The 26,782-nt window shown below is 50.3% G+C and overlaps 1 protein-coding gene across 2 annotated transcripts in view; it reads right to left on the minus strand.

Annotated features, from left to right (window-relative positions):
* Positions 1-26,782, minus strand: part of IGSF3 (immunoglobulin superfamily member 3) — a 100,088-nt gene that overhangs the window by 50,448 nt on the left and 22,858 nt on the right. For both annotated transcript variants that reach the window (XM_056328730.1, XM_056328729.1), the window contains exon 2: positions 21,363-21,740. In XM_056328730.1, coding sequence (XP_056184705.1) covers positions 21,363-21,740 — 378 coding nt within the window. The remainder of the gene's footprint in view (positions 1-21,362; positions 21,741-26,782) is intronic.

Raw genomic sequence — 26,782 nt, forward strand, 5'->3', positions numbered from 1 at the left:
AAGGGAAGGGAGTTTCGGTCAGGCTCTTACAGCTCCCAAGTCCTGGCTTGTTCCTAATAACAGGCACACTTGGGAAAAAACTTCCTTGGGAAAGACTTGCTACCTGCAGCCCCTTGGCAGAGATGGGAGAAGACTCTGCTCACACCTGAGGCTCCAAACAGCTCTTCTATAGGCAGGTTCTTTCAAATGCCACCACTCTAAAGCAAAGCGTATACTGCAACACTGCACGCTACTCCCCACAATAAATAAGCAGGGAAGTGATTTAAAAAAGGAAAAAAAACCACCACTGTTGTTTAAGAAAAATGTTCATTCTTCTAGCCATCACTGAAAAAAAATCCAACATAAAAGAGACAGAAAGCTATTTCCCCTTAAAATTCATTGCAAGTTTATTTGAGTACTCGATCATCCTCCGACATTCCGGATCTATTAAGGACTGGTTTATGCCAGAAAAATCCATGCAAAGTGATTTCAGTTAAAACTAATGCAGCCTCTTATACTTGCCTGTTAAAACAGTTTTGCAGCAGACTTTAATCCATGCAGTTTACTTTGACAGTTTAAGGAACTTAAGGGTGTCCACATAGGGGGTGTGTGGGTAATAAGATTGTGGAAAAGACACACGGGCCAAATGCAAAACTACCTGCCTCACATGTTGCAAGTGAAAAACCAATTCCTTTCATGCCACCGATGCAAATTCAACCAACACTGCCCCAAAAGAGCACGACAAAAATGTGAAGATTAAATTCCTAGGAGGCTGACAAATGCTCGTCCTTTACCCATAGAGCTGCTGAGGTGCACACCACCACGCTGGGAACGCTGAGAGCACGGCCTTCCATGGGCTTCAGCCAAGTCTGATGCAGGAGCCCTTTCCCATGGCCCGTGAGACGTTTGCACCCTGGAAACACAGGCAGAGAGTGGGGAAGAGGCAGCCACGTCCCCGACCAACGTACCACGTTCACCCTGAGCACAGCAGTGGAGCTGGGGGGGGGGGGGGATGAGCAGCCTAACAGGGGCTAACAGTGATGACTGGCTTGCCGAGTTTCACCTACATCAGTCTCCTCCTGTATTTTTTTTTTATTTTAAGCTATGGTCAATTAGGTTCCTATGACTCAACCTTTCTCCTTTAAGGAAAAGAGTCATATATCTGCTTTCCACCTCTAGAGTTCATGGCAACTGCTGTGGTCTTTACCCAGCTGTTGACTAACGCACTGTTCAGATAGGTTCTGAGACTGGACTTTCCACTAAACTACGCAGCACCAGCTCGCTCCTGAGAGCATTACCTCGGTGGAGGAGGGACAGCAGGGCCAGTGAACTCAAGCCTTTTCCCCATTTCGCTGCGCCTAACTACTCACAGAGTCTGTCAGTGCTGAAGATGCCAGGCAGGCTTGGAGCAAACACAACCTCTACCTGGCTGCCTATGGGTTAAGGGCAGGCCACCCACAAAGACAAGCAACATCACACCTCCCCACAGCAGGGTCTGACATCTTCACCTATCACAGCCCTGTCCCACCAAGCCAAGAAACTCCCCGCAGTGCCAAGGAACTAACTAGTGACAGAAGAGGTGACCCTCTGACAGATCCTTCCGGTAGCCCAACAGGACATTGGCTCCTCCTTAGCAAGCAGGGTACCACAGCTCCTTTTTCTGAACCCCCCCAACCACCTCCGCTGGGACACAGCAAACCAGACCAAACCATGACGAACAGTCCCCTGCAGCCAGCGCTTCTGGGTGGAGAACAGCAGCATCTTCCCTAAGGTAAGATCACAGTCCCTTCCTTCTGCTGCCTGGCGGGGAGCACCTTGCTGGCTGTGCAACCCCAGGCAAGCACTGAACTGCTGCCTCTCCAGTCTCCCCACATCTGCAGAGAAAGCCACCGGTGCCCCGGGAGAGCCTGTGCTTGCTCCCGGCAGCGGCAGCTCCTGGCATCTAGTTCCCCCCAGGAAGGAAAGGCTGGATCGTAACCTGCAGCCAGGGAGACCTACAAAAGGAGGACACTGTCAGCTTTACATGCTCAGGAAACTTCCACTCGCTGGAAAAATAATTGCAAGGTTTGGGCTTTGTTTGTTTTCACAAAGCCCCCAGTACTTGTCACATTATTAAGAGGACATTATGGAGCATCTCTGCTGACACGCTCAACAGCATACACCTGCAAAAATCTCTCATTTTCCTTTTATATATTTCCCTCCTTCCTGTCCTCCGCTTTTTTGTTATTATTATTATTTTCATTGTTTCTTTGCAGGCTCCTCATTTATCTTCAGACTCAGCCATTTAAATTTTCATAAGAGGCTTCACTGTCTATTCCCTTTTTCTTCAAAGGCCCTGCTTATTTTTCTGCCTCTTCTCAGTCCCCCCAGCCTAATTGTTATTATTTTTAACCTTCAATTGTTTCCTTTGCTTTCTTCTCCATTCTAATCTCTCCCTGCTCCTGTTTTCCCCCACCATACTAAGTCCCTTTCATCCCTCACCTCCCTCTCGCCCCCAGCCAAGCATCTGAATACATCTGGAGTAAGCGTAACCAAGCATAAATATGAAAGGGATCATCCAATTTCAGCAAAACGCTTGCCCCTACCTATTCAAATATTTGACTTGTAATGACTAAGTCCAAGCAGATCATAATTTTTTTTTTTTTTTTTTTTTAACAGAGCTCTGCAGGTCTTTAACAAACCTCAGCCTCCACCTCGATGGCAGCCAGGACTGCAGTTGCTGAGCTGTTTCCTATGCATTACAGCAGATTTGCTCCAAGGTAAGCGAGAGGGACGCCTGAGCCAGGAGCTTGAATTATAAGCGAGGAGATTTCATTCTCCAGTTGCTGGTTTATTGAAATTCAATGCCTCCCTCTCACCTGCCACTTTGTTATGTTAACCTTTTCAGGCTGGCCTAAAATTTCCAGTCAGTGCCCAGGCAAGCATCCACACTTCCATCAAACCTGGAGAACTGCACCCTGTGGCAAGACACGCCGGAGGCTGCACTGGCACCACCTCTTGCGGGGCACATCTCGTCCCATCACCGAGCAGGGTCCACTCCTACAGAGGGACAGATGTGGGGGTCTCACTGAAGCCCAGCCTCAGCGCCAGGGGACACCAGGCAATGGTTACATCGCACGCCAGCTGATGAGAAGGGCTGCTGGGGGCTCCTGTGGCCTTAAGAGGGGACCCACTGGGGTTCTGAATCCCTTGCACTGAGCAATCCAGGGTCTTGCACTTCTATTGCGTGTGACCTCACTATCCTCCAAGCAGCACAATCGACTCTCTCACCCCTGAGGGCAGGGAGGAGGAGGCAGAGGAAGCTGGAAGCTGTCTCCTGCTGGCAAGGCACAGCTCCCACTGGATTTCCACCTACTGAAAAGCACAGGGGCTTGTGAGCCGCACCTGACAGCTCACGGAGCAGCTGAGCTGGAGGAGTTCAGGGCAGAGCAGCCAGCTGGTGCCAGGGATGCCAGGTCCCCGTGCCCAGCTCCCCAGAGCCCTGTGTCACACACTGATGTCTGAGGAGATCAAACCCACACACAGCTCCCAGTGCCCTGGGATGAGCAAGTGCAGGAGCCATCAGCTCCTTTCGCTGCTCCTCCTGGAGAAAAATGCAGAGGCACAAGGAGGGCACAGCAAGGATGCAGACAAGGAAATCACACTTGGTGTATAACAGAGCCCTTGCTGAAGAGTTATACTGTACTTTGCAAATGTTCCATTAAAAGTAAACCCTCCCAAAGGGAAGAAAATAGCATCTTCCTTTTCCAAAACCGAGGAAAACATGCAAACACTGAATTGTACATGCCCCTGGGTGAGGCAGTAAGACAGAGCCCATCCTGTAAGTGCCCACCAAGGAGTATGACAGTTTTGATATAGGCACTGCCACAGCACGGGCAAAAATACTGTGCTTGCAGAGCAGCACAGAACTGCCGTACAAAGTAATCTAACTCTCCATGCCATCTCCCCATTTCTAGAGAAGATGGAAGGCTGCTGCAAAATGGTAGTGAACACTTCACCTCTTGCCAACTTGGGTATGCAAACCTGGCTGAAAAAAAAAACAACCCACCCCAATTTTTGCTTTCTCAGTATTTTTATTTAATTGCCACATGGTCACCTAGGTTTTACGCTGGCTGTTTACGCCCGCCCTCAGCCGTGAAGATGCCCTTAGTAACCTGGAAAGCCTGGGGTGAAGATTTGCTAGAGCAAGCCTACCGCACCCCTCCAGATGCTGCTGCCGCCTGCCAGCGCTGAAAGCCCCCCCCTTGCCCAGCACACACCCTTGCACCTCCAGCAAGCACCTCAGGCTCCGCAGGGAAGAAGGTGCTCACATTTAGCATCCCGCAGGAAAAGCAGGTCTTGCCAGTACAACAAGCCTCACAGCACCTGGCTGTAAAGCTCCGCAGAGAGAAAGTTTTTGAAAACCCCCCAAATTCCCCAGCACCCCCCTGGCTGCTTGCCCACAAGGCAGACCTCAAACCAGCCTCTCGCCGGGAGGAAATAAATAAATAAAATAAAATACACCCGTGTGTGGGCTCATGCAATTTTAATCAAACTAATGTCTGCAAACAGGGGGGTAGAGGGGCGGGGGCAGGGAGGGATTACAGTGCCACTTGTTCAAAGAGCTCCCATTTATTCCACATCTGCAATCCCTTTTGAGCTCCCAACAGCAGTGAGGAGGGACTAGACGTACAAAGTGAGCGTGTGGCGCGCGCTGAGCTGTCTCTTTGTTTTAGTCACCGTCTGCTGCTAATGTCAGTGAGAGAGCACTCCGGGGATTGACGCCTCAGTGCCGTGCCAGCTAATTACGCACTGACAAAAGCACCTGAAGGCGGGGGGAAATGAAAAAAGAAGAGGAAACAGAGCATCCTAAAAACCAATGGTTAACTTACGGGGGGGGGGGGGCCAGGAGCTAGGGAAACCAGACCAAGGGGCTGGGGGGAGAAGTGGCAACGCATGGTGGGAGGACAGAGAGCATCCTGAGCTCCACCGGGAACGGTCCTGCCTTGCCCCACCAGCAGCAAGGGTGCTGGAAGAGGGGAAAGGGACAGTGTGACAACCCTGCCCAGGTAGCAATGCAGTGGGGCAGCAGAGGAATGCTGAAAAGGCTATTGCGGACATCTCCAGGGGTCCTGGCAGAAGGAGATGGCAGCAACATGAAGAACCGGTCTGAAAAGTTTTGGGGACTTTTTCCAACAGAAGCACTGTGCAAATAGCTGGAGCCGCAGGAAGGGGAGAGGAGCTGGTGGCTCACAGGGGTACAGCAATGTTTGTGCCAGCTGTGCCAATGCCTGGCGTATTCCAGAGGTGGAGGAGAGGAGCTCACAGCAGCAGCAAGAGAAGGGGAGCTCTGTCCTTTGCCTGACCACAGAGCCCTGCAAACCCCCATCCCTGTCTCTCAGCTGGCCTGCTATTAAGCCGGCCATACTGATGCTCACCAGCCTCACAAGGAAGACGAAATGCTGAGTAACTGTTTGGGAAGTGCTCTGTTCGCTACAAAACCTCCCTCGGAGATACCAGCTGCAGGGTGAGGCAGAGGCGAGAGAGCTGCTCTGGAGCGGGTTTCTGCAGGGGCTCAGGTATTAACCTGCCCCCAGCCCCTGGGACCTGGCCACAGCTCCCAGACGGGGATTAAAGCCAGGAAAATGAGAATTTCAAACACACACCCGGCAAACCCATGTGCATTCCCTGCAGCAGCAAATAATCAAGCGCCAAGAAGGAGATTAACCCTGTGGGACTGAAGGAAACAAAGGCGTAAGAGCCGGTCTGCTTAAGAAGCTGCTGCTTCTCCCAAACACAAATCTGACCAGCAGGAACAAGGGCAGCACCTGCATGAGAAACACCGATTGCTAGGAAATATAAGCCTCTGATTTTACGCAGATCCACAACAAACAGCATGAAGATCCCCTCCAATAGCTATTACAACAGAGGTGGTGAGCCAGGTAGGCTCCTACCTAGGTAGGATGCATTGCTTTAGAGTTTATGCTATAGCTGATGGTGAGCAGGTCGCAGGGCCCCCGTGCACCAGCCCCTGGTCCACCAGCTGCCAGACCTACAGCAGGCAGCACGCAGAGCCCTCGGGCACCTACTGCCATGCCTTGACAAAGGGGCAACAGCTCCTCGCTTGGGGTCAAAGCAACGCAGGCTACTGACGGAGCAGCAGGACTATGGGGATATCCTTCGCAGGTGGCAGAGCCTGGTTATTTCTGGGGGCTACACACACCAGCCAGGCTGCAAGGGTCACTGTACCTGCAGAGGTGGAGGAGCTGTGTCCTGGCCAGCATTTGTTTGTTCAGGGGACTACCTATCTGAAGCTGAGATGGGGCATCACCCAGTGCAGAACAAGAAGCTGCTCCTCATTTGCAGGCAGATGCAGCCAGTGTCTCTTTGGGAGGCAGCTCTTCTGCACACTACTGGCAGGCTAACGACTGCAAGAGACTTTCACGTGCTCCCTACTCAACAGCTAGACGTGTGTCATGACAGGCTTCAAGTGACACATCCCTATCGCTCATTGCTTGTGCTGCTGCAGCGGGAATTACAGTTCCCAGTCAAGCAGCCTCCAGCAATACCACCTTAGGCTATGATCTTGTCAGGTTTCATAAGCTTAATCAGGCTCTTCTCCGGCTGGCATACAGGGGTTTCACCGGCAGGCTGGCTGTCCTGCCGCTCCAGACAGCATCCCTGAACACTCAACAACGGTGCTACACCCTGGCAGTCAACAGGAGGATCCGCATTTCGGCCATGACAACTTCAACCAGCAGATAAGAAGGGACAGGATGGATGGCCCTTTGGACATCACCTTGGTGGACCAGTAATAGGACTGGGACTGTGGTGGCTGGCTCAAACCCATTATGCTTTAGCAGCAACAGAAAGCATCATCTAGCCTTTCGGGGAGAAGTCCAAGGAGCGGAAGTTTCTCGGGTGGCTCCTGGAGCACACATGTCATCTAAACCATCTTATTAGTGCAAACTGTCCGTATTTATTCAGCTTGACTTAGCCCTACCAGAGCATCCTGTGGCACGAACATACCACAGATGACACGTCAATCTTCCTGTACCAAGGGTCTGCGACAGGACTGCCTGCAGAAGCTCATCCCGCTGCTGCCACAGGGCAGCTCAGCACACACGCAGCACCCTGAGCTGGCGCTGCACGTACCTACAGCAACAGGCTCTGGCTAAGCCTGACCCCATGGACACAACCAAAAGCCACTGCTGCTGCCCAGCCCCGCGCACCTCTGCTGTCCCAGTTCCTCCTCTCCTCTTCCCTCCATCCACATCAGATCCTCAGCGGGAGCCTCTCAAAACAGACGAGATCTGAGGAGCCTGGTGTCCCCAAGGACGGCCACGCAGCATGCGCTGCTCTGGCCACAGACACAAGGGAGCCGAAATGATCTGAGAGTGTCAGGCGCCGGCATCTCATCCCCCACCGCTCACCAGCCCCTGTGACTCACAAAGTCACTTCAAAAGGAGCTTCTCAAAGCACCATCACTGCCTCCGACTTCCCAGTCACAAGGGGGGAGGAAGAAAGGGTAGGAGGCGGCAGCACAAAGGTAATTACTGCACCCCGACAGCCCTGATGGAAGAAAGCACTGAAATCCCCACTGGCTGCTCTGGAGTCAAGAGCCTGAAACAGCATCTAGGGCACTTGAAGGACACACGGAAAGAATGGGAGAAGAGCTCCCACAAGGCCCCTGCAGAAGGCAGCCAGCTGAAGAGACTGGGACCCATGTCTCTGGCAGCTTTGGGGCCTCCTCCCATTGCAGGAGGGAGCAAGGACATTCCTACCACCCCAGCCACAGTCCCTCACCGGTCATCCCCACGTGCAGCTCTCTCTGCTCCAGCACCTCCAGGATGCCACGTTCCTACATGTCCGGCTGCTCTTCACAACACAAACTCCTGTCCAAAGTCTTCCACCTGCCACTTCCACACTCCTCCTTCTTGCCTTCCCGGTGCTCCTGTTCCTGCTTTCCTTCCTGCTCCCTTTTTAACCTTCTTTCTCCCTCCCCCTCCCCCCCCCCCCCCCGCTTTGTGTTTAACTCCCTCATCTCCAGTCTCCGCCTCGCACACCTCCAATTGCTCCCCTTCCCGTTGCCCTGTCCAGCACTGGGACAATCACAACCTTCCCTTTCCTCAGCAAGGGCAGGAGCCTCTTGATTCCCCCCGACCACACTGCAGCTAAAGGGCTCCATCTTTGGCTCAGCTTACCCCACACCCCAAGACCTGGCTTGGAAGCCAGAGCACCTCACGCAAAGCGATGCTCATCCCCAGGGCCACCTGTGCCAGCCACTGTGTCCTCCAGGTACGTTCATGCATCATGTACCTTCAGCTGCTGCACACCTCGAGTGGGGCTTTTTGGATGACAGGCAGTGTTCCTAACTTTACTCGTCAGTGCCACCGCACAGGTGTGGCTTGAGCAGCATCCCTTGATAGCGATACCCTGGCCCAGGATATCACTGCAGAAGGAAGAGGCTGGAAGCATCCCTGTGGCCACAGTACATCTCTGGGCTGTGCCAGAGCAGCTGTCCCTCTCAGGGTGGCCCTTCTGGCCAGCACCCATAGCCAGGGAGCTCTTCTGAAGCACAGAGTCTCTCCAAACAAACTTTCTCGTGCCTCTGGCAACCCCACCTCCCCACCAGCTTTCCCTTCTCCATAGGTTAGCATTGCTGCACCAGTGCCCCCACCCTCCAGCCGTGCTGCCAGGTGGGCCACCCTTGGCACACGACCATCACCTGCGGTTTTGAAACGAGTCCTATCCACGGACAGGTGGCATCAGTACACCTGAGAGAGCTCAAAAGGTGACAACAGACTGCCAAAGTGCCTGTGGTCATCTGTGGCATGCTGATGCAATTCTTCAGCAGACAAAGCTCAAGAGCCTAACATTAACCCTCCGACAAGCAACCTGCTGCTTTGGGATCTCTTTTCTTCTTTTCCATGCAGCAGCACAATGCCGTAAAAAAGCTGGTCCCTCCAAATCTTCTCACCCCCAGTAAGCATGGCATTACAAGTTACAGTCCTGAAATGCTTTCGGTAAAGGAACCGCTTTCTAAAAATCTTGTTTTCTTGAACACGCAGCTGAAACTGAAGAACAACAGGGTCTGAGAAAGTTAAGCGCTCAGAGCACACAGCGCCTGGGACAGAGGCATTCCCGTCCCGAAAACCCTGCCCCCTGTGACACACATCCCCAAGGCAGGCATCTCTAGCTACATTTCCTTGCAAGCCCTAAGTTATCATTTTAACTGGTACACAGTAAGGAATAAAGCCCTAAAGGGCACAGTATGTTGAAACACAGTGTCAGGGAACCAGAGCAGGACAGCGCAGGGACACTGAAGGACATCCAGCCCATTAGTACCAACTCGGCCAGCGACGATCCCTTAAGGCAGAGGCTCATTCAGATTCCAAATGGGGAGCAGAGCAGCCCCACCTCTCGCCTCCACAGGGCCAGAAGGTAAAATCATGCTTCTCTCCACATTCAAAAGCGCCTTTGTTCAGGCTCACCCCGTTGGCTCTGGCTTTGCTCTTCTTTGTAGGCTCTCTGGAAATGTCTCTTGTTGACGGCAAGGGCAAGTGGGGCGGCTAATCCCATCCCATTAGCATCCTCTGAAATACTCCAAGGACTGTGGACGCTGTCTGGGTGCAGGTGGCCAGAAGGCGGCTCTCACTAAGCCAGCACAACTTCTGGGTGTACGCACACACATCCAGCCCCAGAGCCGCTCGCTGTCAATAAAGCCTGCTGGAGGGAGGGAGAGGATAAAGGAACAGCCTGGGCATGGCTCAGAAGGAGACTTTCCTCCTACAGGCACAGCTTTCCCGATGCCAATGGTCACCACTGCTCTTCTTTTCTGAAGGTGGCATGAAAACCTTACATTTAGTTAGTGTAAACCTGACTGGGCATCATCCCACAAGGGCTGGGGAGGGTGTCCCACGTACCCCTAGCCCCCCATGCTCCGTGGAGGGTGCAGCAACACAGCCTGTGGTACCTTCAGGGGCAGATACATGGTTGATAGAAGCCACCCTCTCCTCAAATGATGAGCCAGTGCTGCCTGCAGCACTCTCATGTTCCTTCCAGCTCCCCTTCCCATTACATCTCTTATTTCTAAACAGCTGTTTGGCAGTATTACTAATCAGTGCCGCGTGGAATAATGTTACATTTTCCTCAACATTACTATTTTATCTTCTTTCCTCCCCACCTCCAGCTGCTGCTTTCCTTCCACCACCCCCAGCCTGGAACGCAATAATACATTTCTTCGTTTTATCCAGGCTCTACTTCTCTTATAACATAAACAATTTACTTATAACCCATGCAATAAAAAAATAATTTAAAATTAAACACTGTTAAACCCACTTAAAATAAATACTTGCCGAAGCAATATCAGCTGGAGACTGCTCTCTGACTCAATAATAATCCCACTGTGCCCAGGGAAATCCTCTTAAACCTGTATCAGATAAAGATTGTAAAACTGTTATAGGGCTAAACTGATAGGGCAGCTGCAGAATCAAGATGGAAAATTTCTCCTCCCAGCTTCTCCCTGCTGAGAGGCAGCTCTTTCCCAGTGTAGGTCAGGCTTCCTTCAGCACACAAAGCAAAACCCCGCACTGCCTGGCAGGAGCTGGAGGGTGGGGGAAAGGCCAGTCCTGCCAGGGCTTTGGGCTGAAGGAGGAGGTGGGACAGGCTGCCTTGGGACCCAAAGCCTACCCCTGGAGCACCAAAGCATTGCTGTCCCTTTCCTGCCCCACCCCCAGCAGGGAGCAGAAGCAAGGCAAAGACCCTCTCTGATGCTTTAAACCAGAAATCTCCCCCCGGCTGGGATGCTCAATAGCAACACATCTAAATAGCACATCAGGAGCCGAAATCAGAGGGGACCCACTTATGCTTCTGAGCCCTCCCAGGGGTGGGAGGAAAGCAGTAGGCTCTCAACTTTTGTGCTATCCTATTTGACAGGACAAAAAGGATCTGATGTACAATCGGTAATGCTGCTAGGGGCTTTCGGGCTTGCTGCTGCTCTGCAGTTTGCCTGCGTGTTGGCCCCCAGTTTGGTTTGTAATTTATCAACAAAAAGACGTGCATCCACACCACAGCGAGCACGCAGCTTTGTGGCACAGAAGCAGACTGGCTCAGCAACGGGCACTGCGCTTCCCCCTCTGCTACATGGGGACTCGATCGTTCACCACTAGACCTACTTGTTCTCCAAGACAACTTGAGAAAAGCATCAGCATCCACAGCAGAAACAGCTGCCCCTGCCTCTCAGGGCAGCAGACTGACAGAAATGCAGAGCAACCAAGTCTAGGGGGCTGGAACTAAAGAACAAATAAAGCAATCCTCCAGGGGAAACAATTTAAAAAAAAAAAAAAAAAAAAAAAGGAGTGGGAGGAAAGAGTAAGCATAGCAAAAACCTCCCCAGGGAGGCAGCAGGAAAAATAGGCAACGTGGAACGTGAAATTTTCATTGGTAATCGAATAACGGGCTGCTCCATTGCAGGATTTCTCAGCGCTGCAGCTGGCTGGAGCCACGGGGACCGTATTCCACTTTCAGAGTTCACTGAGCAATTGCTAAGGCAGGGGACGGGTGCCATATGTTACCAGCTGCGCTCACAGTTATCGCTTTCCCCATTTAACGCTGAGAGACTGTTTGGAGGCACAGAAGCAGAGAAACCTACATACTTCGTGCCTCTCCTCCGCCACCCAATATTCCGGCAAAGCTGCCAGAAATGCCAACAGGCTCTGCCAACGAGTCAGCAAGCAGGTCCCCATGTCAGGGAGCCACCAGGCTGTGCTGGCCGCTTGGCCCCACCGGTACCCATCCCAAATGGGGAGGCGCAGGAGGCAGAGATGGGTGCTCCTCAGCCGCCCTCCTGCGAGGCGGCCAGCCGGAAGGCTGCCCCTGCAAAGCTGCCAAGCATGCGGGAGGTAGGAGGCAGGTACCAGGCTCCGTCCAGCACACGTTACAGCCCACTGACTCCACCACCTGCTCGCCTGACCCAACCTGGCTCCTTCTGGCTCTCCTTTTGTGCTCCGTAATTTTTTTCCACCTGCCAGAGATTCTCTCAGTTATGCATGTAGTGAAAAAGTAATCATTCGGGGGGGGGGGGGGGGGGGGGGACGGACACCAAAAGGTTGGGGGCTGCCTGGAGCAGATTGGGAAGAAATGTTAAATTCAGGATGGGAGGTGGCATCAGACTGTTTCTAGTACCAGACAACCTTCTGCTTCTCATGATTAACAAGCAGAGCCTGACCTGGAAGATCTGCCTCACATGCTGAGTACACTTTCCTGGAAAGGATGGAGCCCCCAACATTTGAACCAAGGGTCCTGAGTAAACCACTCGTGATAGAGCTGGTCTTCACATGCACCAGGATCTCCGGCTAAAGATTTTTCTATCCTAGGTAAAAACCTCTGCATCCTTTACCTCCTATTGGCATGTAACACCCAGACATTATGAGAATATACACAAACAGCCTACACCATCGATCACTTGTCTCAGAGGGACAGACTGAGAGGCATCCTATAAATCAATAAGACATTCAAGATTACCAAATACCTCATTTTACCAGGAATTGGCAAAGCATAGGAGCAGAGCTGGTAGGACAAGTGAAAGGCACGTGTGGGCTGAGCAGTGTTGCTTCGGCAGCCACTCCTTTCAGGGCAGCAGAGGACCCCAAGCCTCACAGCATCCAGCCCCACCGACACCGAAGAGGCAAAGGGCTCAGCAGAAGAGCAAGAGCCACGGTCCCATCAACCAGACAGACGGCCATGCAGAGCCAAGCATGGCTGGAGCCCATGACAGAGCAGACCAGAGGGCGAGACTCCGAGCCTTCAGCAAACAGGCTTTTGCAGGAAAGACAGCTTTAGTTTTCAAAGATCATTTTAACTGACTGGTCTTATTTTACTATGCAGGCTCGGCACTGCACAGAAACCTACCCAAGCAAAACACTACAGCTCTTCACAGTCTGAAGGCAAGTCAGCATTTGGGCTTCTGCGCCTCCCTTCCTGACAAGTAAGGGACATAGAAAGTCTGGAAGTGAGCAGGCTCATTTTAAAGACCAGCCTAGATTGGTGAGCAGAGGGCTGAGCAACTGCCTGAGGCTGCATTCATTTACATTTTTAGAAATGCATTTTAGAATATTTTTTTTTTTCCTTACAATGCATAGGTACAAGCGTACAGACACGCATAAAAAAAAAGGACACGTATTCTTATTGTAATTCTCCACAGGCTAGCTAAATTTAAAAAAGTACCTCTACCTCAAAAGGGACAATGTAGGAAAACCATGGAATACAGTGATGCGTCCCAAATGTGTCCAACGCCAGGTTTTTGAGAAATGGGTAGGTGGACAGAGGGGGGTGGGTGGAAAGAATCAGTTCCACACTTGAGAGCCCTCTCCACAAAGCATGTCATGCCACCAAGTTACCCATGGTTTTGAGGGACAGGGCAGGAAGGCGAGGGAGGAAAAAAAAAATGGCTAAAAAGGGAAAGAGCAGATACAATGGATTATGCATTTTTTCAGGCATGATCTGCCTAAAATTTGTTCCATTTCTCCGGTGCAGATAGAGATGCAGAAGTGATGTCATGTAATACAACAATAAGAAAGTAAAAATTAGGCAAGCAATTCCAACAGGAAAGAATAGGAGCTGGTGTACGGCAACAAAACAGGAATAATTGGAAGTGTTCAGCAGGAAAATATAGTAACGGGATGAGATAAAGATGCACAAAATAATGAATGAACCTTGTCTAGCAATGCGAGGACACGTGCAGAGATTTCTGTTAGAAGCTTTCAGTAATAACCTGAATGCTGTCTACAAAAAAAGTGTTTTAGAAAGCGCAAGGAATAACTAGCCCATGCAATTCATTGATGGATTGCATATGACTAAAGCCAAACTTTAAAAATAAAAAAGACTGGAAATTTAAACGGGTCCTAGTGCCTTCCTCTTACCAGGAGGAGTTTTAAATGTGGAAGGGGCAAGGAGCCTCTGCACTGGCTTCAACGCACCCCCATGCCGCAGCAGGCTGTAAGGACGCAGCCCCCCTGCCAGCTCCAGAGCCACCAGCCACAGGGCTGCCTGTGGCACCGCAGACCACCCGCACCCCCTGGCCCCCCAGCCTCTGCAAGGGCAAAACGGGGTGAGCTTAGGCAGCTACAGAATCGTAGAATGGTTTAGGTTGGAAAAGACCTCTAAGATCATCAAGTCCAACCGTTAACCCAGCACTGCCAAGTCCGCCACTAAACCACGTCCCCAAGTGCCACATCTACACGTCTTTTAAATGCCGCCAGGGATGGTAACTCAGCCGCTAAGCGGGGCTGGAGATGAATCCTATTCAGCATCATTACCAGGCAGAGCTGAAATATAAGCCTTTGTTTCTAACTCCCGCTATCTGAGGAGCTCAAAGCACTTCACAATTATTTAGCTCAGACTTTGTGAAAGGCTTGTATGCTATTATCCCTAATTTTACCAGCTGGAAAACGGTGAGGGAGACAGAGCGCGCTGTACCCAGGGACATGCAGCGGGTCGGCAGCATGATAGGACCCAATGCAGAGCAGCAGGGGACTGCAGGCAACGTCAGAAACCGGGTACTCTGGTTTGCTGGTGCAATTCCCCAGCCTGTGCCCATAGAAACTGCCCGAGATAAATGTGTTTACCCCTCCTCATTCCTCCCCTGTTAACAGGCAAACACTGCCTTCTCCATCCATAGCTGGAACAGGAAGAAAAAGCAGAGTAGCATAGGTCAAATTTTTTTTCAAGGCTACTACAGATTTAGGTATGTAAAGGAGGACAGTAAGAACAAAATACCCTCTGTCTAGCTGCAAAGGACCACCTAGGAGAAGGTATTTGATTTTTAAATATATATATTTTTTTTTAATGTCAGCTGAAGGATAATTTGAAAGTGAAGGACATTTTACTCCTCTGGGGAGCTAATTACTGCAACAAGCACGGTCCAAACAGGCAAAGATGAATGTAACTCACGAAGCAGGAATTTCAACACCGCCAGTCCTAGAACTCACTTTGGTTAACTGACAGCTTGGCCAAATAAAGCATACACATCCTTCACAGAGGTAGCAAAGCTGCTGAGATAGCCTCAGAGTGATTAGAACATCCGTGCTTAGGATCTCAAAATCCTACCTTCATACACCAGAGCAGAGAAAGAAACTCCTGCATTCTCTACAGAAATAAGAAACCTATGAAATACAAAAAATGTGCCAGAAAAAAGAATTTGGGGATGTACAACAGGTCCTTGCTGTTCTCACCTGGTTGAGATCACCAACGTTATGCCATTATTTAGCACTGACATCACCACATTTTACACCTTCCCTTAAACACCCTCCTGCCAAAATGCTGCCTAACAGTGGTTCCTGCTGCACAGCAGCCAAGCAGTTCATCATGGAATCACAGGACAATTCAGGGTGGAAGGAACCTCGGGGATCTGTAGCTGAAATACAGGGTCAAGCAGGGACCCTGCAAGGTCAGACCAGGCTGCTCAGAGCTTGATCCTGTTGGGTATTGAAGCCTCCCAGAGATGGAGCCTGTGCAACTTCGCAGGGCAGCACGAATTTCTCATTTCCATTTTTGCCTGCTGTTGCTCATCTACAAAAAGCCTGGCATACCCAGGACACGAGCTGCTTGCCCACATACAGTGACACAGTTTCCCCTGCCTCTCAGGAGAAAGAGGTAGCCCAGAAAGAAGAGCCCCCAAAGACTTCTATCAAAACTGGTAGATCCTTGTCTGCAATATTGCCATCTCTCTTCACCAACTCCCTCAAGCAAAGCCACCTTCAGCCCAGCTGATGGCTGGAACAAACCTGCAGCTACCGAGGTCTACGTGCTCCACGTGAGCAGAAATGACTGCTCTCATCCTGAGACCCCCAAGTTCCCAGAAACAGACGATGCTCTCCCAAACATGGCAAACCTGTGACGTGACTTTCTTCCTCTGCTCTGCACACAGACAGATCACGTATGGGAGCACTTGATGAAGGAAAGGAGAAGCTGCTGGCAGCAAGCAGCAGCAGGTGGTATGGGCCAATAAAAGTTCATTTTGTTCTTTCTTGTCTGCTACATGCCCTTTAGCTCTCCACAGAGATTTTTAGTTGCAAGTGCAACAAGAGAGGCCTGTTTTCTTCTCTTGAACGCTTGTTCTGAGACACACACAGCTCCTTCCCTTCCAGTGCAAAGTGTCTAGTCCGCATAAATCTTTCTTCTACCTCCTGGGCCACCAAAGCCTCCCAGATACATCCTCCAGCTACCCCTCCCATCTCAGCCACAGGCTTGCAGCTAGCCACGTAGTTACCTGCCATAGTTGAAGGCCACAGAGGACCCCTACAAGACACACTCCTAATGTCATGGTCGACATACCCGTGGGCAGAGTTCTGGGCTGTAGAGAGCTGCAAGTGACTCAGGCAGCTCAGCATTTGGAGATGAGTCCCCCACCAAGCTCAGAGGCAGCCAGCACTGACCTCCGGCAGAGTGGCAGCTGGTGCTTCAGCCCACCAGTGTCCTTGTCCACCATCACTCCCAAGCCAGGCACGATGCTGAAACTTTGCCACAATGGGGCTGCCAGCCAAAAAGAAAAACACCCTCAGCCCCTGCAAGCTGTCACAGCTAGGCAGGACCCAGGGGAACAGGGCAGAGGATCAAGGCACCGACCTACCCAGGCAAGGTGAGGCCAGTAAGAAATAGCAGAAAGCAGAAGCGTGGCAGGGCTGAGAGGGTGGACAGGGGAGCCACTGAATAGCACCTGCTTGTGTGAATCCTCTCTGCCCCCCTTTCACCTAAGCCTGGCAGGAAAGAGACACCAGTGACCATCACTGCAGGCACTACCAGCTCCACAGCAGCTCCTACCTGCACTGAGACAACCCTGTGAGTGCTGCTGGTTTCTCAAGTCTGCACCAAAACTGCTCCTTCCCACTCTGTGGTACCACAGTGGAGGCTGTGCTCTCTCCCTCCATCCAAACCCCTTTAATTTTTTTGCTCTAACTTGTTTAGGACTGATGCTGTACAGCTGCTTCCCCAAAAATAAAAGAGTGCAAGAGCTGCCACTCCTCAAGTGCTTTGAAACCTTTTCTCCTGCTCTGACACTACCTGTTTTAAGAAAAACCTCAAAGCTTGATTTCTTCTCTCAAATGACTTACTCTGAAAAAGAGCTCCACAGTTTTGGGAGCACAGATAAAAAAACCACTGACATAAAAGTCTGAAGCTTCTGAAGAGGTTAGAACTGGGCCTCTTCGATGCTATCTTAAGTAAGGGTACAGACACGCAAACGACTCCTTGCAGAGATATAGTGGAGTACAAATTTGCAGTGACTCATGCACTCTGAAGTAACTGCCATGTGCTCACTTCTACCCTACAGCAAAACACAAGTTTGTTTACCCATCAACATAAGAAGAGAAGCACAAACCAGCATCTCAGATTGCACAGCACCCCTGCAGCTTCATCACCTAAATTACTGCACAGAAACCTCCTCTTCTGCCCGTATTTCAAGAGTTATTAAGACAAGGGATAATTCCACTGACAGCCTGGAAAATACTGCTGTCCTGCCACTGCTGATGCTATGTTACTGGGATGCTGTCTTCTTTCACCTGCAAATTCTTTGCTGTCCTTAACTTCTTCAAAAAGCGAAGGAGCAGCCCATGTACTTCTCGCAGCCAGCAACAAGCAGGCCAGGACACTGATCCAGCTGCCAGTCAGGTGTGTGTGGGGTCCTCAGATCCCCATTTAATCAATCCAGTTCTTTAAGTCCCCTCTTCAGTATGCTCAAGTGTCTTCCCAATTCAACCACAAAGCCAAAATTTTCATCAGTTGCCTAGAAGCCCTGTGGGGGAACTTTCCCAAAGCAGCCAAGCCTTTAACCACTACTGGAAGAATTAGTTTCACTCAACATCAGCTGCCCAGCCCAAGTCTAACATCTAGGCTCCCTCTTTACCCAACTTAGAGAAGGACGCACTTAAAGATGGATTGCTCTCCAGATTTGTCCCTTTCTGTCCTCTGATGGCAGATAGTGCCTGAACATCTTAGGCAACATGCCTGGTGTTAGTGGGAAACCACTTGTGCGATCTTCTAAAAACCTCTTCTCCCAACCCTGAGCAAAAGAGCACGAACTAGCCTCAACAATTTTTGTGTCAGCCTCAGGGAACTGAGCTCCAAAGGCAAACAACAGAGTTGCACACTTTGAACATGGGCTAATCCTTTCTCATAAATCAATTACAAGGCCACGGTTCCACAACATCCTGAAGAGTTGCACCCATCTTGTTTTTCTGCCACCTCCCTCAGCACCTGCAACTAAAGACTGAGAAGTTAAATTCTTCCCCCTAACGCATCTCTACAGCCCAGGTGTAACTTCTCCTTCCCAATGAAGTAGCTCAGGAGGAGATGAGAAGAGGGGCGGCACGATACAGACAGACTCATATTTGAAGCAACTGAAGGAAACTGAAGACCAGTGAAAAAGGTTAAGCCTTGATACACATTTCCCCAATGCAGAAGGCCCTTGAACCACACTACTGGCCTTATTCCTAGCTTCAGTGAGATTAGTGCTTGTGCTGCATCCTTCAGTTCAGATAACAGTCCCACACAAAGTGCCTGAGGAGCACTTCTTACTCCAGGCCATCAGAGACATCACGTTCTCAGACTTGGTACTACTCGATCTTGGGCAAGATCTTGAAGAAAACGTAATGTTCAGCAGAGACAGAAAAATGGCAGAGGGACAATCAACCATCCTTGCTCTTCATGAGGTGGATAGAAGTGGATTTTCAAGCCCAACCAGCACATCTTTGAACCTGACAAGACCACATTTGAGCAGCTGCAGAGCTGTGCTCAGATGGCAGGAGCAAAGACATATCCCAGCTGCTCTGCTGCAAGCCGAGACATCCCAGTGCAGACACCAGTGTCCCATGCAGCTCCCCCATCACAGGGCCATATCGCCTGGGTGAAAAGGGGAGAAACTCTTGCTTCAGCTCTTCCCTCAAACCACAGGACACAACAATCCGAAGCTCCCAGAGCAGCAAGTCTAAAATCAACACTGCTTCAAACCCATCCATTTCACACATAAACAGAGAGAATAGAGATGCTAACAAACCTGTCTCCCTCCAGGCTTTTCTGCTGCCAAACAAGAGCCACTCAATCTAATGAGTCAATTAAAAATTCATAACTGGATGAAAGAGAAAAAAAGTTTGGTTCTGTTTCTGAGAAAATGAGAACAATAACTCTCATTTGGCTCCCGTGTACCTCTTCTTGCATAGTCTGCTGCAACAAAGCCTGCCTGAAAACCCATGACCTGTAGCTTACAGCTAAAATGAGAGGGGGAAAAAATGAGAGGAGCCCATTTTCCTGGCAGGACTTCAGGGTCCGATGGGGCTGAAGTCAGCACCAGCTCATGTGAATGGGAGCCAGAGAGGAGGCCCACTGTACGGGCTTGTGGTCTGCAGGTCATTACAGGGGGCACTCTGGAAAAATTCAGGTTCGGTCAGTTTGGTAGAACCACAGAAAACACCTACGCAGATACACACATTTAAAATGCAAGTGACCCTAAGCCGCTTCTGAAATGACTTTTCAGAAATGAATTAAGCTAAACCAAATTAGGGCCCCAAATTCTGAGCGCAAGCATCCATGAAGGGACATAATGTGATTTAACTAATCCACTAAAAGTTACTTTAGATCAATTTTCTTCAGCATCCCCGACAGAAGCAAGCCCCGAAGCCAATGTCCTCAAAGCATGATTCACGGGTGTCTTCAAAGCACTATACATGGGTGTCTGCCGAGTCCCACATCTTACCTGCCTTATAGCTGTGGCAAGGGTAGGACAGAGCAAGAGCACACTAAACCCAGCAAGCCCTGGGCTGGCCACTGGAAGCAGCTGCTGAGCTATGGTTAAAACCAGTAGGGCACTGGCTCCCCAGCCCCCAGGGAGAGCAACGGAGGAGCTTCCCACTGCCCAGCCATCAGGCACGCTGGCTACGCTCGCCCGCATCCCGGTCCGAGTGCACCCACACCAGCAGCCAATGCAGGTACTCTCACCTGCTCTAGCGGCTCTCCTGTAAGGATCCCAGCTCCTTACTGGGATCTTCCACCGCCACAACCCCACCACGCCCCCAGGCACTTGTTTTTCACCACGTGTTGGTTTTCAGTGGGCTTTGCTCCCTGAGATGACTTTACAGCAGCAGCACTGACTCAGTCTTGTTTAAACTAAAGGGGGAACCACAAACCTGGACACCTGAAGCAAATCACAGAACTACACCAAAAAAAAAAAAAATCAAAAAAAAATAATCAATCAAACCTGAAAAGAGTATTCAGACATCCTGACTGCTCATGGACATCAGATGGAAAGGTGGCACCTAAATAAGCACCTGCATCCAGGCTGTGGGGCTTCACCTGGGAGAGTGGCTGGGCTGGCATCTCAGAAGGGAAGGAGTCAAGGTGCACACAAACTGGAGGCAAGAAGCACAACCCAAAAAAGGAGGGCTACTGTGATTTAAACGTACACCTCCTCTCTTTTCACAACAGGTTCCTTGTGTCAACACTGGCCTGCACTGGCAACACCCTAACTGGCTAGCACGTCTGGATGATGCCAAAGTGTTTTCCAAACCAGAGACCTGTAGGCTCATGAATGTCTCCTAAGGAAAGCAAGCTTGCTGTCAGTGGGCTTCAATCTGCTTAAGGGGTATCTCTGATGCAGAGAAGTTCTTTTAGGAGTCCTTCACCCAAAGAGTTTGATGGAAGCTATTTCACTGCTGTTAAGAGTTAAGAGACTTCAATCCTATTTTGAGATACAGAAAACAAGCTGAAGCTTGAAAAGGTCAAATCAGCTAGCCAGACGTGTGCCACGGAAATACCCCAGATTTTAAAGAACCTGGTTTTGGTTTTTCTAAAACAGACCAAAAAAAACCTCCAACACCAAAAAACTCCCCCCCCCCCCCCTTTCATCTGCAGCTCTATTTGATCAGTGTGCTGGTTCCAGGACACATTCAGCAGCACTACCCTCTGTTAAGACCCTGAAAACAACCGCCTCTCCTGTTCACTTCACGTGCTACTTGTTATGGCTCCACTATTTTGCCACCTTTGGCACACAGCTCTCTCTGCAGCTTGTGTCATCTGCAGCAGCCTCCCTACCCCACTCTTGCTGTGCAAATCAGCTCCGCACCCCTCTTGCTTTCAGCCATGGCTTCAAACATTCTTCTCCCTGGCTATGCTGCCTGGTGCCAATACTTTGTAAGGGCCTTATTAGCAGACAAAGCTTGGTATCTCCTATGTCTCTACACGGTGATTTCCCGCAATTCATACCACCGTGTCGCCTGCTCTCTACTCCTATTCTCCCTAACCCGACAGCTTATGTGGACTACATTGGACATGGGGGGAGGTGTGTGTGTGTGTGATGTGTTGTGCAACACGCTGGCACCCTGTTGCCCCAGCCAGGCGTTAGCAGGACAGCTTACCCACGAGGTTCATCTTGGCGCTGTAACTCCCAAAGTACCTCTCGTCGGTGTTGGGCGTGTGGCACTCATACTCCCCAGCATCCCGGTCCTGCAGCTCGGTGATGTGCAGCAGGACGGCGTCCCCCTGCACCCGCTCCACGTAGATCCCCCGGCTGTGCACACGCTGGGTGTAAATGGCGTAGGGGAAGGAGGGGTCGATGGTGCTGACGATCTGCACCTCCCGCTCAGGGGCCGAGGGCAGGTAGATGGACCACTGGAAGTTCTGCTCTGTCGGGCCCTGGTAGCCGCTCACCTTGCACCACAGCGTGACGTGAGACCCCTCCGTGCGGTAAAGGGGTCCTTCCTGCACCGCCACTTGCCGCTGGGCCAAGGCCATGCCTGCGGGAGGAGAGAAGTCCAGTGTTACTTCCCGACAGGCAGCCTCCATGCCTCCCCCCAGATGTACCCATCCCACCCCTTCCCACAGCCGTGCTCGGCAAGGCAAGCCCTCACACCCCATTTTAAAGTCCGGCACAGCACCCCCTCAGCCACGTTGCAGGTTTTTTTGCTGGCTTAAGGGAAATGTCTGTTAAAACACCCCGTGAAAGAACCAGTGTTGAGGTAACAGAAAACCTTTCTTCGGTAACAGGAAGAATCCAGGCACAAAAATGTACTGCATCGCATGGCAACAAACCAGAGAGTCAAGCTGACAAGAGCTTCGTTTTCAGTACTACTCCTATTTTCCAACCCTATCACTAGGGTCTTCAAACCCTACCTACTATCCCTGGTTGGGCAGCAACTCCCTCTTCTCCCGGCATAGCCCAGTCGGGAATATTTTGCACCAGGAGACAGACCCACCTGCAATCCAGGATGCTCCACATGCAATCCAGGATGCTATGCTCCCTCTCCGTTGGCTTCCAGGCCACCCAACTGCAACACCGTAAGCACCTGCCTTCCATCAGCAAACCCGCCGGAGACTCCAGCTACCACAAAATCCCTTTTTTTTCCCCCCAAACCCAGCACACCTTCTCCAGTCTGTTTCGCTTGTAAAGGCATGCGGGGAAATACCACGTTTCCGGCACTGCGTTCCCAAGTCTACTTGGAAGGAGTATATTCAGTACGTAACAAAACCAATTAAAGTTAAGGGAGGGAGCGGGCACGTTACACTAAGACTTACCGCTCCTGGCTGCTGGAAATCAAGACCCAGTACAACACGTTGTACACACACAGACTCGTGTGGCACAGAACAAAGACAATCCCAGAGCACGGCGACTGCGATCCTGCTGTATTTTTTACACCGATTATGGATGGCTGGCCCTTGGGCTCATGGCACATTACCAGCACAGCCCTCCAGGGGCCAGATAAATTACAGCTATCTATCTTGTTTGTTGCTACATCAAAGGCTCGAGGTCTGGAGACCACGGTGGGTGTTCATCGGTTATTGAGTTACCAGCAGCATGCGCGAATGGCGAGGCCAATCACCCTGGCTTCCGTGACTGCTTGCTTGCCATCATAAAACAGCAATAAGCCGATTTAAAGCGGGTCCTGCATAATCACATTTGCAAATTTCATCCTCTCTGTGTATGTGTGTGTGTGTGCGCGCACCTTGGGGTTTTTCCCCCCTCCTCTCTAATTTTTGACAACGTTCAAGTCCAGAGAAGAATTTAACCTTTCAAAAAACTAGCAGCTTGCGGGTGGAAGAGGTAGCCCGGCATCTGGGGATTACTGAGTCAATCCTGCCCTCTGGACATGGATGTCCAGATAGGAAGTTTTTCTCCACAGCCAGCCTGGACCGGAGCCAGGAGAGATGGTTCTTACCAGCTTAAAACAAATTGTGAAAAATGGGTTCAGCACATCCATCAGGCCGTGCAGCTGAACAGATGGAGTGCAATTCAAACTATTAACTTGGGCTCAGCTTGCTGCTGCTCCAAATTATGTTTCTTTTTACTCTTTATGAAATAATGTGATTTAAGGGGAGGACAGGGAAAGCTAGCGTGTTCAAAAGGAACAGGGAGAGGAACAACAGAGGCAACACTCCCCCCACTGTTTGCTGTACCAATCTCTTCATCCTGAGGAAAGATACCGCTAGAGACAACTAACACATCTAAGGTGCAGACAGCCTCTTCTCTCACCCCTTAAAGGCCAAAGGCCAAAGCAAATACTACAGCCTTTAAAGTGAACTGGTTTTACAGCAGCAAGAAGGGCAAGATCTTTATTGCACACCTAAAGACAGCCCATAATACAATTTTTGTATGCACATGTAGCCTTGCTACAGCATACAGATAGCCTGCACGCAATGGCACAATTAAAGTTGTGCCACAAGGCAAACATGCAATGGTAGGAATTAAAAGTTGCACACACAACACTTGTTCAGGTGTTTCTCAGCTGAGTGCATGACCTTGTTTTGCAGGCTTTTAATGCACTGCTGGTTTTTCTACATAGGAATTCTTTTAAGGAGTTTTCCATCTGTCCTGTTGAAATACATCATTTTATCAGAGACACATATTGGCCCTTCCACAGCTCGCTGGTGAGATCACGACCTCAGGGACCCACAGCGCTGATCTCTGTGCCCTGATGCACACAGCCTTTTGGTAGATGTCAAATCCTATCACACTCATGGCCAGCACTAACGTGGGCTTCCTTCTTCCCTTGTCGGCAGTTTTTGGGACCTTGCCTGTAAACCTACAACCTGGAGTCCCGCTCCAGGTTCGGAAAAGACCCACTTTCTACATCCCATCCCTCCTCTCATATTCCCTCTTGCCCTGGACCGCCACACCTTCCTGATCCAGGCAAAAATGAGAAAGGTAAGAGCCAAAGAGCTCTTTGTTTCTCCTTTCTAGCTCCAGGAGCCCAAACAGCTGAGGGACCAAGAACCTAATGTAGAAAAAGCCCTACCCAGCTCCAGCACGGAAGGAAGACAAAACAGTCAGGGTTTTGCTACAACTTGCAGCAAGTTACTGCTTGTTGGTTGCATGGGGTGGATGTCCAGGGGGGGCAGGGAACAGTACAGCCGCAGTGGTCTTCCCCCTGCCTGGCCACACACTCCTACTCTGACACAGATGGGCACAAATGCTCTTCACCACTTAAAAAAAACCAAACCAAACCAAAACAACCACGCAGCAGAAGCAGAGATACTTCTCCATTAAAAGATTTTAACTGAGGAAGGAAAGGAGAAAAACAAGCAGCCTAAGACAGACATTCCCCGCTACAAGGGTTTTTTTCCTCAAACAGTTAACTTTTTACACGGTGAAGGGCGTTTGGCAGTTTTCAAGCTCTGGGAATTGCTATCCACAGACATGCAGTATCAAGAACAGATCTGCACTTCATAGCAAGCAAGTGTTCTGATTAACAAAAATAATGTGCCTGAGATGCCATTTCAAACTCTTATCTTGCCTTCTCGAAGTGAGAGAAGAGCTCACTGGAGGAGAGCTGTATGCTCCACACCTCCCCTAGGACGCCCAGGAGACAGTTATGGTGGCATTTGGCTGGTATTGCACTGGCACAGCTGGCTTTTAATTGCAAATCCAATATAATTTACTGACAATGCAAGGGCTGATACAGAGGAGGTAGTGAGCCAAGAGCTACGTTAAAATTAATAAGAAATGATAGGTTTGTGCATCTGTTTTTTTCCAAAAGGCAGCAAATCCCCCGCAGTAAGGAGGAAGCATTCCCTGATCACTTACAGATGAGAACTTGAGGACTACTGTCAGCAGCCTTTTGAGCAAAGAGCAAGCCAAACAACAGCCAGGCAGCTCTCCACACTTCCGCTGGCTTACGCATCTCCCAGGTCCTATCTGGGAGGCAGGAAGCGCGTGGGGAGAAGAGGAGGCAGCAGCAGCAAGATGGGATGGTGCAGCTGGGCCCTTAAGACTCAAGGCCATGCACCAAAGGCACTGTGCAGGACCCAGGTACCCGCAGATGCCTGGTCCCTGTATCCCCCCTACATCTGCCCACCCAGGAAATTTCAGGGCCATGGCAAACATCACGTGAAGCAGCTTTGAAACACAGGTGAAAGGCAAGGGGGAAATGCAACGTCAGTCACCCAGCCATTCGCGTCTCCCTTGGCACACCACAGCCAGGACTTCAATGCCTCTCCATTCAACCTACAGGCAAGGAAGGATGTCAAGCATCCCTGCCAGCCAGGCATCTCTCCCAGGAGTTCCATAGCTCAGCTTCCAAGTACACTTCATCTTTGCAAAATCTGCACACTCCCAACAATGTCAGCTGAGTGCAGCAAGATCTGACTTTTCTACCAGGAGACGTTCAGAGCTCAGGTTTTCCAGACACGTGTGGTCATTTCAGGTGCCGGATTTGAAACACTTCGAAGATGCCCCATTTCAGGAAGTGCTGAACACCTACTCTTTGGGAAAGAGATGGACCTTCGAGTCTCTTTCAGAAGAACAGGTGTGCAAAATCGTATCTGAGAATATTGATTCAAGGCTTATCCCAAGGGATAGGTGAGCGTAATGGAAGAAAGGATGGCTCTGCACCCAGCAACTCTGCTACAGTACTGACACACCAAAATAAATAAAAATTAGAGACAGAAGGACAAGAAACCTCTTGCAAACACTCTCCCCATCTCTGAGTGTGTGTTATGCCTGCACCACACCCAAAGGCACCACAGCAAGTTGCATCAAGTAATCTCAGATATCAATAATCACTGCCAGTAGACCTTTAATCTAAAAGAGAAACTTGAGCTCTTAGGAGTATTATCGTGGGTCTCTAATCATTAGAGAGCAATTTAAAAAGAAGTCTTTCTATTTTTCCATATCTTCCAGAAGCGTAGGGCTGACAGTGCTGAACACCAAATGGATTACATAGCTTGAGGGGCTGTTTCTGCTCCTGCAGCTTTACAGCAGTTTTCCTTCCCTCAGAAGCTCTAAAGCAGTATTTGTCAATAACTGACAATACTAATCCTAAATTTCCTTTAAAAAATACTTTGTGCCCTTGACTACAGTTATTAGACTGAAAACACTTCCAGAGAGATCCCTCTACAGAGATCCCTCTCCCTGTCCCTTGCGCAAATACACAGCACACAATCCAGGTTTTTCTTTTTGTTGCTACTGTTTGTTCCATTTATAGGTGCCTCTGAGAATGTGTCAGAGAAGAACAACAATGATGACAAGCACTACGGAATGGCTTCTGTGTAAGAAATAACGGAGCAGGGAAGGACTCTGGCCTGGAAAAAAGATGGCTTTAAGAGGAGCTAGTAAAGGCCTATACTGATATGCATGCCATGGAGACAATGGTCAAGAATCAACAGTTTACCATTTAAAAACCAAGAGCCATCAATCAAAACTGGTCAGATGCAGGTTTATAAAAAGTGAGGCAGTTCTTGCAGCTGCACACAGCAGACCCGGGGATGTCCTTGCTGAACGATGCTGTGGATATGGGAAATTGAAATGTGAGTGGGACAAGTACTTGAAAGAGGACTACTAAAT

Source organism: Falco biarmicus, chromosome 2 (genome assembly GCF_023638135.1).
Source record: "Falco biarmicus isolate bFalBia1 chromosome 2, bFalBia1.pri, whole genome shotgun sequence".
Lineage (NCBI taxonomy): Eukaryota > Metazoa > Chordata > Aves > Falconiformes > Falconidae > Falco > Falco biarmicus.